Consider the following 14,811-nt stretch of genomic DNA (forward strand, 5'->3'; position numbering starts at 1 on the left):
AAATTGCTACTGTCTATAAACGTTAAGGGTATTTTTGCACCTCATACATGAATTATTTCTCAAATTGATTCAAAATTAATTTACTACTGGTTGTAAATGTTAGGGGTATAGTTAAAAGTAGGACAGTCTAGAAGTAGAAAAGGAAGGCAATAGACTGAATCGATGGAGATGGTGGATAATTAAAAGAATTGTGATTGGAATTGAAAGACGTTGGTGGTGTTTGCTTGCTCATTTTTATACTCATGTTTGCTTTTTCACCTTTTGGGTGTATGGTTAGTGACCTGATGTTTGTCTTTTACACTTGAAAATTAGTCTTTTACAAAAGTAGAGAATCTCCGTCTTTTGGAAAATCAGTTTTTTCCAACAACAAACAATAAACATCAACAATAAATAGTAGGTAAAACAAACGGACTCTTTATCATTAGTCGTAAAATCGATTGAATAAATATATAGAGAAAATCGATTCGGTGAAGTAGAAGAAAATCAATCGGAGATCGGTAGTTTGTAAAGAAACTGATTGAAGATAAGCCTATTAATGGGAACTTGGGCCTTAAGGAAAATTGGGAAATCAATTAATTTGATTCTTATAAGCTTATGGGCCAAAATTGAAAACCTTTAAGAAATGGGCTTTTTACATGAATATCATAAAAAAAATATGGGAAAATTACATAGAAATTCATCGTTTAAAAACTATTTACAACTATATCAAGTCATAATTTTGAATTATATCAAACTAGTATTTTGAATTATATCAAACTAGTAAAATCAATACTTTTAATATAGTTTAAGGATTAGAATTTATAAATTAGAAGTCTAGAATATATTTTCTAGGGTTTATAATTTATAAATTGGAGTCTAGAATTTTAAAATTATGGTGTAAAATCATAATATATAAAGAATAATGGCATATTAAGAATTAAGTTTGGTGATATGACTTAGTTGTAATTTTGTACTTAATTATGATATTTATGTATTTGACCCTAAAAGTATCATAATTGACTACAAAATTACAACTAAATCATATCATCAAACTTAATTCTCAATATGTCATTTTTTCTATATATACCAAATAAAATATGTTTTTACATCTAATTTAAAAAGTTTAAATCTCAATTTATAAATCTCAAACTCTTGACAATATATTCTAGACCTCTAATTTATAAACTTTAATCTTTAAAAGTAATTATTTTATTAGTGTGATATAATTCAAAATTATGAATTGTAACATAGTTGTAAATAGTTTTTCAAAAAGTGAATTTCTATGTAAATTTCCTTAAGAAATTAGGAACACATTGGTCTCATTGAAATTTCAAATTCATGACTCAAATGTTTGTTTAGAGGAACAATATTGTTGGGCTTACCTAACAAAGTGGGCCAAGGCCTAGCCCAACCTAACCTAATGGGCTTGGCTAACTTAATTATACAATAAATATTTGACTACTTTCATGTATTTTATTAGGATTTCAATTTTCAAGTGCCTATTTACCTAATTGTTGGTTTTAAGTGGTTTAAACTAACAATTTGGAGTTGAAGTTGTTGAGAATATAATTGAGAAAATTATAATTGAATTAGTTCTATTTGAATAAGAAAGAACAAGATATACATAGGAAAGAGAATAAAGTCACAATAGTTATACAAAAAGATTGTATAAAAAGATTGTATAAAATTATGATAGTAAACTGAATCATAATCATTAAGTGATATGTATATTAACATTAATAGGATAATATTAATATTTATCACGAACACTCCTTGTCGGGCTGATGTCATCGATATGCAAGTTTCAAATGATTACGACGAAGTTGGAAGTGAGCACTTGAAAGAGGCTTAGGGGTGTTTGTTTGTTCCTTTTCATGCTCATGTTTGCCTTTTCGCTTCAAAAATGAGAGTTTTAGATGTTTGGTTAGTGACATCCTGTTTGCCTTTTACATATGAAAAATAGTATTAGGTGTTTGGTTAGTGACCTCCTGTTTGCCTTTCACACATGAAAAGCAGCATTTTACAAAAGCAGAGAATATCTGCTTTTTGGAAAAGCTGTTTTTGTCAATAGCAAACAGCAAATCGTAACAACAAACAACAAACATCAAACTGTAACAGCAAACAGTATGTAAAACAAACGTGCCCTTAGTTAGTTAAGATATCGACAATTTGATCTTTAGTGAAATAATTAGAATTTACATTTTTCTTTTCTAGATTTTGTATTTTTTTTTCCAGTTTTTAGTCGGAAGATTAGTCTTTTCTTTCCTTTATTTTCCTTTTTTTATTGAATAAAAAACTTTTGATGGATTTATTAGTACGCTAAGTTTTATAGTTTCTTCTTTATTTGGACTTTTTTGGTATATCTCCCTGTATGGATGTCATTAAGTCTTTCTTCTTGGAAAAGTATAAGAGTTTTGTCTACTATCACATAGATTTAACTCATCGAAAAACCATGAAGTCTCTTATAGAAGAAGACTTTGAAGTCGATTCTAGGTCAAACTCATTTAATGTATTTCTGGATTGTAATTTTTTAATTAGTGTAATATATCAGGAGCCCATTAACCTTTGCTGAAAAAATCATTTGGCGCGCTGAACTTACAAAGTGTCTCATTAACCTTCTGAATCTGCTTAAAATGACCTATTGAACCTTAATTTGTCTAAAGTGACCTATTGGATATTATACAAATACTACCAGGCTACACATGTCCTCATCTTAAGCCAATAGGGACATACGAAACAAGGAGGACCGACAGATCCAACACGCTCATGACACGTGTACTAGTGAATTACACTCTCCATACTCTTCAGATCAAGACCCCTTATTCACGCATAGGATTAATGAATCTCAATTCTAGCATATTACTAACTACCTAATATACGTCCACTCACAAGCCGACACCTGACCTTCAAAGAAGTTAGGGTATACATCTTACACCAACTATCGAATTTACCCCTGACTCTCTATAAATAGAATGAGACTTCATAATCAGACCCATATACATATCTATCGAAATTTGTTCCTAATTATTTAGTTCTCTCATTTTAAACTCTGCTAACTTAAGTATCAAAGTGCGATCATTATTAACCGCTTCGCAGACTCTATTTCTAATATACATGACTATTTCAAAGTCCCAAGTGACAGTTTTGAAAGTAATTTATTAAAGCTATTTCATTTTTGTCTTTGTTAGCATCTACATGCTACATTTTATATTTCCTTTATTTTTTTCTATTCAATAGTCTAGATGATTGAATAGGGTGTTTGTTTTCAAACTCGCATGACAAAAAAAATTATTTTTATTTTTATTTTTTTATCTAAGTACTCATGTCGATAAAATGAGACAACAATTGCATAATGCCCTTATTGACTAGTAACATTTTCAGGTTTTTTCCTATTCACAATAATGGAAAAAAACCCAAATTTGCATAAAACAACATTTTTATATTTATGTCACAATTTAAATTTCAAGTCAAGATTTTAAAAAGAATGGGAGAATTTTTGCCAAATGACTTTGAATTTTCTTTCATACCTTTTTTATTATTATTTTTGTTAATGGTAATTTACCTACCTAATTATGAATTTAAGAGAGTTTTAGCAAAGAAATTGATCAAAAGTAAAGAATTTTGGTAAATTTCATTGACTTGATCTTCATTTTACATAATAATATAATGTCAAAATGTAGTGCATATTTCAAATTTCTATCTACTACAATAATGACACTTGACCAATTAGGGTTTCAATTTTGATTATGTCTAACAATTAGGCCGATTCAGCTTGCTAAGCACGATTACATGTAACTTCACAATTTAATTAGAGATTTCGAGATTCGAGTTTGAATATGTATTTAATAATTTCTATGGTAGTAAGATAAAAAAAAAAAATTCTATGGTAGAATTTTTGATAGTTTATACGATTTTTCGGTTCGAGACTCGTTAGACACGCTTTAGATAGATCATCTCTTAATTAAAAGTTTTTGTGTATAGTAGAACTTGAACTTGAGATCTATGGTAGAACTTAACCACTCGAAAAGGTGTTAAATAGAAATAAATTTGAATGTATATGGTTAAATATTGTTTTCTTAAGGTAATTTTTAAAACAGCTCGTGTGGTTACATTTTTTTTATTAATTATATGTCTGTTTTTTTTTTAAACTGAACGTGGGTTTTTCATTTTGCTAAAACAATGATCTTTTAACTTGACACTATAAAAATGACTAATGATAGCAAAATGAAAAATTCTAAGAATTAAAGTAGTTTAGTATCACATTCCATATTGAACCAAATTTTTTATTTTCCAAAATTTTTCTCTCTAAATATTTACTTTCTCTTTCATCACTAAGCAACACCTAAATGATCTCAAAACTAAAAAGTTGAAAGATTAAAGTTGTTTAAAATATCATCAATTCTTGAAAATATATTTCTAATTATTCGGTTTGAGTTGGTTAGATACATTTTGAAGTGAATTATTTTATAATTAAAATTTATTGTATAAATTAAGATTCGAATTCCGTGATGCTAGTGGATTGGTTAAATTATTTGGCTTCAATGATGCATATACATGTGGTTGTCTCCCATGTGTTCCGTGAAGGGAATCAAGTGACAGATGCTCTGGCTAATTACAGACGTCTGGCCTCGGATTTGTAAATGTGGAACACCCTTCCGGACTTCTGCTCTCTCTTAGCTAGAGATAATGCCATTGGTAGAGATATGTTTAGATTTTCTTAAAAAAAATTATTTGTACTGGTTTTGTATTTTTTCATCTCTTTATTTATATATCTTGGATCTATGCCTTTTACGGGGGTGCCAACCTGGTTGGGATGTCCATTAGGCTAGGTTCGTATTTCAATAAAAAAAAAAGATTCGAATACCGAGATTTCTAATTTAAGCGGACTCCTAATCATTTATGTCAATTTAATTAGTTATATCATTGGTTGGTTGCAAATGAGATAAAAGAACTCATTTTTAAATTAAATTAATCTTGACATAAAAACAAGGATAAATTACGCCTATGCTTATTAAACCTTGTGAAAAAATCAAATATAATCACTAAGATTTAAAACATAATATAAAAAAACTTAACTTTACACTTTTTAACATTATAGTTACTAAACTTTAAGTAACGAACTCAAAATAACCATTATAATGTAATTTAAGTTCCAAAAATTGATGATATTCTAAGAAATTTTTAAAATTTCGTTTTAAGGTAATTCAAGTGTTATCTGATTAGGAGACTTAGAGAGAGAAAGCTCTATAAATGGTAGTTTTAGAAAGTAATGTAACATTCTGCCCAGTATCATGTATATATTGTATGCCTTAGTCCAAATTTAACACCTTGGGCCTCACAGCTTTAAAACATGTCTGCATCACCATCTCTTAGGGTCTCTACTTGCTAACAAGCCATAGTCATTCTCTCTCCCCATCATTTGAATTCACAGCTTACTAACAAGCCATAGTCATTCTCTCTCCCCATCACCATCTCTTAGGGTCTCTACTTGCTTAGGCTTTCTACCTCGGCGACACCCACTCTAGACCGGGTTGTTATAGGTCCACCAGCTTCCGCCTGGTTTGTCCCCGAACTACACATCGTACGTGGAGAGTCAGCTCTGATACCAATTATAATATCCTGCCCAATACCATGCAGATACTGTCCGCTTTGGTTCAAATCCAACACCTTGGACATCACAGTTTTAAAACGCATCTGCATATATTGGATTCACACCTTACTAATAAGCCACAATCACTCTCTCTCCATTTCCAATGTGGGATTCAGTTCATTTCTGTACCATCACCATCCTTTAGGGCAACTCCTTGCTCAGACCTTCTATCCCGACGACGCCCACTTCAGACCGGGTTGTTAAACTAAAAAATGCAGTTTTACGGTAAATGTCATTCTAAACAACTTTAATACTTGAGCATTTCCATTTTCAGGTTGTTATCAGTGATTTTAAGATATTAGTTAAAGTTTAGTGGTTGTAACATTAGAAAATATAAAATCGAGTGCTTTTTATCTTACGTTTTGAAGTTTACTGACCATACAGTGAAAATGCACGTAAGTGGGCATAAGTGTAATTTTACCTAATGAAAAGTTTAGAATTGAAAATGTTTGTAAGTTATGATAAGTACAAAGACAATGATGTCCCATGACAAAGTGTTGAGAAAAGGACATATGAGTCAAGCTCAACCAAAAAGAGAAACTAATTTGAAATATATGCAAAAAGAGCTAAATCCCAAATACAACTTGTGTTATGACCCATTTGCTACTCAATGCTATGCTATGGTCTCCTCCTACATTATTCTGAATTATATTTTATGTCTCCTCCTTTCATTGCATATTTCAACATTAACCATCACTTCTGTCTTCACCATATATATCTAGGCATCCATGGTTGTTAAAGTTTACAGTAAGTTTCCTAAGTTCGCTGAATTTCGTTTTGTTTCAATAAAATCGTTGGACTTTTATTATACTATAATAAAGTTATTCTGACAATTTCAAATAAAAAAGAAAAGAAAAACGACATGAGAGTCAGGTTATATTCACCGATGGTCACTGAATTTCTATGGTTGTCTCATAATGGTCATCAACTTGCATTTATCTCAATAAAATCATTCAATTTTAAATTTGTCTCAATAAAGTCACTCTGACTGAAAAAGTCATGTGGCTATCACATCAGCAGTAGTCAATTTTCACGGCTAACTGAAAAGACACATGGCTGTCACCTAGATGACACGTGTCATCTAGGTGGCAGCCAACGGACGTTTCGGTCTGCAATGAAAGTTGACTTGTGCTGATTGGAGGTCAAGTCACATTTTCAGTGTTTTTTTTTTTTGCTTTTGAAGTCGCTGAAATGACTTTTATTGAGACAAAATTCAAAATTAATTGATTTTATTAAAATAAATTGAAGTTGAGTGTCCATTTTGAGACAACCATAAAAGTTCAATGGCCAATAGTGAATTTAACCCCATGAAAATCGGGTTGGAAATGACTGAAAACCACGTATGACATGAGAGCCACATGACAGTAAAAAAAATTATATTGTTTATTTACTTAATTCAACTGCTTGAAACTATCACGTGAAATATACATGATTATCATGTTATATATATAAATAAGTTTTTTTTAATATACTTGTCACCTCACTATTCCAATGATTTTTTTCTATCTGAATTTGTTAGATTCACTTTATTGGAATAAAAAGAAAAGTTTAATGACTTCATCCAAACAAAATAAAATTTAGTGACTTTTTTCAACCAATTTCAAAATTTAGTGACCATCGATGAAATTTACCTGACTTTTTTTTTTTTTTTTTTGCAAACATATGATGTCTGGCACAATTAGTTCACACAACTTAAATCACAGAATTGATTTATTCCAAAATGAAATGATTCCATAGTTCAATTTATATTTTCTTTAATATTTTATCCGATTTCTCGGATTGAAGCTTGTTAAACGCTCTTTAAATAGATTCTCTTCTAATTAAAGTTTTTTATATATAATTTGAACTCGAGATCTAAACTTGATGTAACTAATCACTCAAACCAAATTTTATTGATTACATGGCATTTTTAATTTGTGTGTTTTATTTAGCTAGTAATTAAAAGCAGTGAAGATCATGGGCTCCAAATCCAGTCCCAGGATTTTATCCTCAAAAACCAAGGTAATAATGAAAAAAATTCAATTCGTTTAAATTAAAAGTATAGAATTTAAATTATAATGTGCTTAACAAATTTTTATTGAAAAAGTAGCTATCTAAAATGTCTAAACAACTTCAAATATTCAAATGGATGGTGATTTAACCTAACTGTTATCTTATTCACATATGACGCTATTTTGAGATTTAGGATTCGTTTACTTCATGGATTATAGAAGGAATGGAATAATTATTTCAGAGAATTCATATTTTAAAATTTCGTTCAACTTTTTGTGTGGAATATTTATTATATAGAATGTGTGTTCCATAAGTGAATGAATATGGATTCCTTAATTCAACCTAAAAATAGTTTTTCCCAACCAATATTATTATTCAGTTCCAAAATTACCATCATCAATTTTTCAAATCCTATAAATTTTTGCAAATCTGTAATTTATATTCTAAAAAACGTGAAAATTGGAAAAAATAGGCAAAACGTCAAAAAATGCAAAAAAATGTGAACATGAAAAAACACAAAAAACACAAAAAAACACAAAAATATGAACAAACGTGAAAAAATGCAAAAACACAAAAAACAAAAACGTGAAAAAATACAAAAAACATGAAAACGGGAAAAACTCGAGGGAGTTTATCTCTCGACCTCACTTCCTTCAATGCTTGGAGCAAAATCTCTCTATATTTAACTACTTCAATATCTCAGTATCTCAATGTTGTACCTTTGATTCTGATATATCTATGTGTGCAGAATGATGGCGAAGAGTAGTGATGATTTGGGAGAAAAGACGTGCTGCTTTGATGAACAGACAAAATTATTGCTGAAATAGGGCCTATCACGTCCGTGATTGGTGACTCACGGTCGTGACAGGGGAAATTCTTCTTTGGGGTGTGAAACCTTCTGCCGCGACCGAGAGTTTAGTGCCACATGCGTGACAAAGGTTTTCCTCAAATGGAATTCTTTGTCCTTTGCTGTTTTTTTCCTATTTGTGCTTGTTTTAAGCCGAGATTCTTCAAATGTAACCTCTTATCCGCATTTAATTCATTCATGCTCAAATCATATACAAACCAGTGAAATCTTTCCAAAATATTTATAAAAGTAAACTAAAATGTATAAGTATGAACATGAAAAGGCATGCGAATATAAGTAAATTTCAAACTTATCATGCGTAGAGGAGAACTAACACGAGCAAATCACAAATAGAAGTTCCAGTCTCCTCTATAACATTGGTGCTAAAAAATATGTTTGACTTCTTTAATTTATAACCTACCTAAAAGACTCTTCATACTCTCTCAAGATGTCTAGAACGAATTAATCTCCTCCACAGTAGCATTGAAGATAAAAAAAAAAAGGAATAATTTATAAACAATATAAGAGAAACACTCGACGCCTCTCTTCTAGTCTGACAACTATGAATTAAGCTATCATTTTCAGCTCTATATAAAAGCTTAGAAAAGACATCGGCGTAGAATATACATCTACCAGAACTCAAATACGCATATTAAATCGTGAATCCCAGAGTTATAAGCATCATATTCTAGTAATTCCTCATAAAATTGAAGGGATGATTGAGTTTGTAAACTAAAAAAACACAGACCCATGTTTGTGGACTTTTAAACCACGTGGATTGTCTTTGCAAATCGGCCAAACCACAATGTTTATTTTTGTACTTTTTTCTAAATTTAACCCATTGAGTGCCCGTTTATTTCCATTTTCTGGAACTGCTTTTTGTTGTTAAGTCTGGACTGGAGATAAAAAAAGTGTTCGGTAAAATTTCAAAACAACTAATATTAGCAAAAAAAAAAAAAAAAAAATAACTAACATCTACTACCTATCAAAAACAGCAAATAAGAACAGATAAATCAGACGGGCCTTACATGCGGATTTAGACCGCAGACATCCGGCACTATCCGATCCTAATGGGACTATCTGTACTCTGTATAAAAGGGTATGAGATCAAAACTATTACCCTTGACGGGTATGGGAATACCCTTTAGGGTACTTGGTACCCGTTATCCGTCATGAATCTCTTATATATTAAAAATATTATTGTTTTTTAGATGTAAGATGTTGGATTCAAAACTCTCATCTTTGGTTCTTCAACCATTACGTGATATTATTAAGCTATTTTATTTTTATTGATTAATGTTCAATTTATTTAAACTTTAGATGGATGATTTATTAAATTTATATTTTATTAAATTTGTAAGTTTTTTGTTTTATGTATTGATTTTTAAATAGTAAGGGTACCTGCGGATACCCGTGAATTAAATGGGACAGGTATAGGATGCAAAAAATATACCTGTTAGGGTAATGAGACGGATACGAGTAATTGAAAAATAAACGGATAATGGTTTGAGATTGGCACTACCCGCAGTACCTACCCGTTTGTAATCCCTAATTATCATCACTATCTCATATAAGTGAAACAAATTCATAAATATATATGCTAATTAAGTGCTACAAATATCATTTTGTTTGGATCTATTTTTGCAAAAAGCAATGATTTAAAACATGCTCTTTGTATTTAATTCCACACCTACATTTTCCCAGTTCACAAGCCTGCAACTGCTCAAAATAGGTCTAATTTGGAGGCTCCTACATTAATTGCACAAAATTAGATTTTTTTTTTGTTTAAATGAATTCATATAAAGCTTTTAAAAATTAAATAAAATGGTTAAAAGAAATATAAAAATGGAAAATAATAATGTAAATATTGAAAATGCACTGTAACATCATGTGACCCAACTTTACTTTGTCTTTTTAAAAAAATAAAAGTAATATTCATTGATGTCTTTCCACATCTTCTTAGTGTCCATTAAACCAAAATCTTCTTTGATATTCTTCAAAATCCCCAAAAGCTCTTTGTTTTTGGCTTTTTTTTTCTTTACCCTTTTTACTTTTATTTTTGTTTTGCAATAATTTAAACCTATGGATAATTACAAATTTTATAATATTTTCAGAGCATATGTTTGCTTAGATATAAAAATAATAATGATTAAAAAAACGATAAAAAAAGAGAACCAAACGGACCGGAGCCAGAATATGAGATTAGGGTAATTTAGTCTTGCAGTAGGGTGGTGAAAGAGGGGCACACTTCGATACTGGTAGCGTAGTGAATAGAAGAAGGAGGAGGATTGAAAAAAAAAGGGTTCAAACTTTAGAAGACAGTGAGAAGGTTCAAGAGAAGAGAGGGGCTAATTCTGACGGAAGCAGCATTCTATTCAGGGTTTTGTTGGCACAGGGAGGCTCCAAGTCCCCCAAGCATTGGGCTGCCTTCGACACTAAAACGGGCACTAAAATCACGTGGTTTCACATTTTCTGCATATCGGTATCTACTGTTGGTAAAATTTTCATTTTGCAAATTTAGCTGATAACGACTTCAAAATGAATTTTTTTTAAGAATTGAAGTTGTTTAGTATCATATTTACTATGGAACCACATCTTTAATTTTTCAAATTCTTTAATTTGGAGTTTTCTCTCTCTAAACATTATTTTTTTCTCTCATAAAAAACAATATCTAAATGAACTCTACCCTACAATGTTGAAGAATTAAAGTTACTTAAAATATTACTTAATTCTTGAAATTTTTCATTTTGAGGTCATTATCGACCAAATTTGAAAAAATAAATTTTTTACTAACCACAGGCACTCGATCTGACAAAAAAAACATAAAACCACGAGATTTTATTTTAAATTAACCCAAACAATAATTGATAATTACTCATCTACTAGCTACCAGCAAATAACAAACAACTAATAATAACAGTAACCAGTAAACAAAAATAACAGAACCAAACAGACCTTAATTATATATAAAGTAAGTATAGAAGCCACCATATTATTATAATCTAAAACCGTTAAAACAACCTTAATCTAGAATTTCACCTCAATCATTGACATTGCCAACCTCCTAAATCATTATACATCATATAAATTTCATGATTTTTTTTTATCATGATTACCCATTTTTTAAAAGAAAAATATTAAAAAAAATCTGAGAAACAAAATAATTTGTTGTATCTGAATTTAATAAATCTTAATCTAAAATACTAAAACAACTAACTTTTATTACTCATGTGAATCAAAAGAAGTTTCAAGTATCTATCCCTTTCAAGAAAAAAGGAAAACAAAATAACCAAAAAAAAATCTAAAAAAAGTCAAACAAAGAGAGGATCAATTAGGAAGAAGAAGATGAACAAGATCTTGATCACCGACGGAATTTACCCAATCATCGACAGAATTTTCGTCGGTGATCGCGACAAAAACCCGAAAAAGAAAAATTAATGTAGGGGTTTTTCAAGGGGTCTTACAGGCATAAATTAACAAAGAGAATTCAACTCTTTCTTCATCTTTCTGCACCATTTTCTCTTCTAACCATAATCTGCTATCCATTCCACTTCTTGTCCTAAACATGAACACCGCGGACCCCGAACCAAAACCCGAACCCGAATTACCATAAAACCAATTATGAACATCCCACATAAGATCAACAAGCAATCCATCAACAAAAATTGTTTGATTCCCCCTAAAATTCCATTGCAATCTCTTCACTCTAATCACCAATTTCTTATCAATACATACCGATAAAACCGGATACTTCAAACCCTCATTTTCTCCACTACATTTAATCAAAACATCATGTTGAATCCCTGCATCACAAAATTGAGCTTTTGTGGAGTATAAAGTGTTTCCTGAACAATGTTCTTGCCTGGAAATCAGACATGTTCTTGCTCTTTTCGCCATGGATGAACCCGAAAAAGTACTAATTTTCTTGAAAATGTCTTGATCTTGATCTTGATCTTGACCTAAAATTAGTCCAATTTCTGAATCAACCATGACAAGAACATAAAACCCTTCAACAGGAACTGGTCCAGAATCATATTTAGCTGCAGAAAGATCCCAGAAAACCTCGATTTTGAAGTTTTCAGTTTCGATACTTTTGCTGCCTTTCTTCTTCTTCCGGAAGAGTCTGGTGTTGGTGTTGAGTTTGAAAGATGTTGAAAATGGGAAGGTTATGGTGAGTCCTTGAGATGTGTGGTTCTTGCACCAGGTTACAGTGATTGAAAGATGTTTGTGGTTGCAGAGGATGATTTTGTAGAAACATGAAACTGCATTTTGAGTTGAGGGGATTAGATTGGGGGAGATACAGGAATTGTTCATTGATGAGTAGCTTGAACATGATGGAGTTGAGACATTTATGGCATTTTCATTGAAACATGAAACTATGTCTCTCATTTTTTGGAATTTTTTGAAGCAAAGATGAGAAATTTGATGGGAATCTGAAATTGGGTTTATGAATTTAGAGAGAGAAATTAGGGGATCTGATCATGATTTTGAGAATTGGGGATTGGGGATTTTCTATTTTGGAGAAGAAAGGGGGAACTTTAGTAGCCATGGAGGAAAGAGAGTTCATATTTATTCAGGGAGAAAATTAAATTGGAAAATGTCATCTTGAGACCATTTATCTTTTGGGTTTTTGTTGATTAAGCTTATGGTTTTTCAATTTGAGAAATTAAGCCCAAATTAATCCATTTTTCAATAGTCAAATTTATTAGTTATTATTACCGACGGTTGACTATCACCATTATTAACTATGATAAATTACACAGCACTTATTTACACATTTTAACATTGTGCATGTGAACTGTAATTTTTAACGATATGACTACTAAACTTTATATTTTTTAATATTGGTGATCACTCAGCACTTTAAAACGACTGTTGACGGTTCCAAACTAAAAAATTCAAAGAGTTAATGATATTCTAAAGAATTTTAATTCTTGAAAATTTTCGTTCTGAGGTCATTTAGGTGTTGTTTGGTAAAGAGAGTGAAATTTTTAGAGAGGAAAAACTCCAAATACATGATTTTAGAAAATAAAAAATGCGGTTTCATTGTAAATGTCGTTCTGAACAACTTTAATTTTTTAATATTTTCATTTTGAGGTCGTTAACGGTCATTTTGAAGAGTTAGTTAAAATTGAGTGGCTACCGATATTAAAAAGTTTAAAGTTCAGTGGTCATACCTTTAAGAATTAAAATTCAGTCGTCACAATGTTAAAATGGGTAAAGTCAATAGCTATCAATGTAATTTACCCTATTAAGTATTGATTGTTTACTATGAATATTGACCTATATCCAATATGGAATAAAGATCAAATTTAACTTTATCGTTTTAAGAGAAGTACAGATTGATACAAATTTAACCTTAACATTTCCAAGCGAGATCAATTTTAGCTCTACTTTATCAAAAATAAGAAAATAATATTTGATTGATATTCAACTGTCACTTCAAACATTTCAAAAATCAAATATGTTTAAGATATTTAGTTATTACTAACAAAATTATAAAAATTCAGTTAAACTGTTAACATGCTACATATAAGTTAATCACAATTTTTTTTATCATATTGTCTAAAATATTTATTATGTTATTAATATAGTACAAATAACCAACAAACAATATACAAAAATGCTTTAATTTATTGACAAATTTATTTAGAATGTCGATGTAACAGTTAACCAGACTTTCAATTTTTTTTGGTATCACATAACTAAAACTGATCTTGCTTGGAAATATTTGGATTAAATTTGCAGCATTTCGTACCTTAGGACTAAATCTGCACTTCTTTTGAAACGTTAGGGTTTAATTTGACCATTATCCCCGATATATTTACAATTCATAGTGAATCTAAGGATCTAACACGTGGTTATATGGACATTTAAAAAACGTATTTTGATCTATAAAAAATACAATACAATTTCGAATACAGATAAAATGATTATGCTATTTTAATTGAATTTGATGTTCACGATTAACTAATTTAGCAAAGTAAGAGCTTAGTACATCCGATTGTAATTAATTGAGGGTTAACATGTCAAATTGACATATTAGATACTCAATTACCAAAAATTGAAAAGATCAAGGACTTGAAAAGGTTTTTTCCAATTAAATTCTTGACAATCTATATTTTATAATTTTGACCTTAAAAACTGCATCTGAAATCAATTCTTATAAAAATTAAATAGAGAAAAGGAAAAAACAAAGAAGGTAGGAAGCAGAAACCTTGAACTGTCTTTTATTTATTTAATTGCTTTTGACAGTTCATATATTATTAACTTTTGTCTATTTAAAAAATAAAAACAAAAGGAAAAAAGAATAAAAAAAAATAAATAGAAAAAGATAGTTTGG

The 14,811-nt window shown here is 30.1% G+C and overlaps 1 protein-coding gene across 1 annotated transcript; it reads right to left on the minus strand.

Moving 5' to 3' along the window:
* Window positions 1-11,669: 11,669 nt before the first annotated feature.
* LOC136223355 (uncharacterized) lies at window positions 11,670-13,023 on the minus strand. Its single transcript, XM_066011307.1, has one exon. It carries the CDS (start codon window positions 12,855-12,857, stop codon window positions 11,919-11,921), a length of 939 nt encoding a protein of 312 aa, XP_065867379.1. The 5' UTR covers window positions 12,858-13,023; the 3' UTR covers window positions 11,670-11,918.
* Window positions 13,024-14,811: the final 1,788 nt, after the last annotated feature.

The sequence above is a fragment of the Euphorbia lathyris genome, chromosome 3 (assembly GCF_963576675.1).
Source record: "Euphorbia lathyris chromosome 3, ddEupLath1.1, whole genome shotgun sequence".
NCBI classification, from domain to species: Eukaryota; Viridiplantae; Streptophyta; class Magnoliopsida; order Malpighiales; family Euphorbiaceae; genus Euphorbia; species Euphorbia lathyris.

Excerpts from the sequence above, each read along its gene's own strand:
- LOC136223355 (XM_066011307.1), bottom strand. The coding sequence starts at position 12,857 with ATGAGAGACATAGTTTCATGTTTCAATGAAAATGCCATAAATGTCTCA.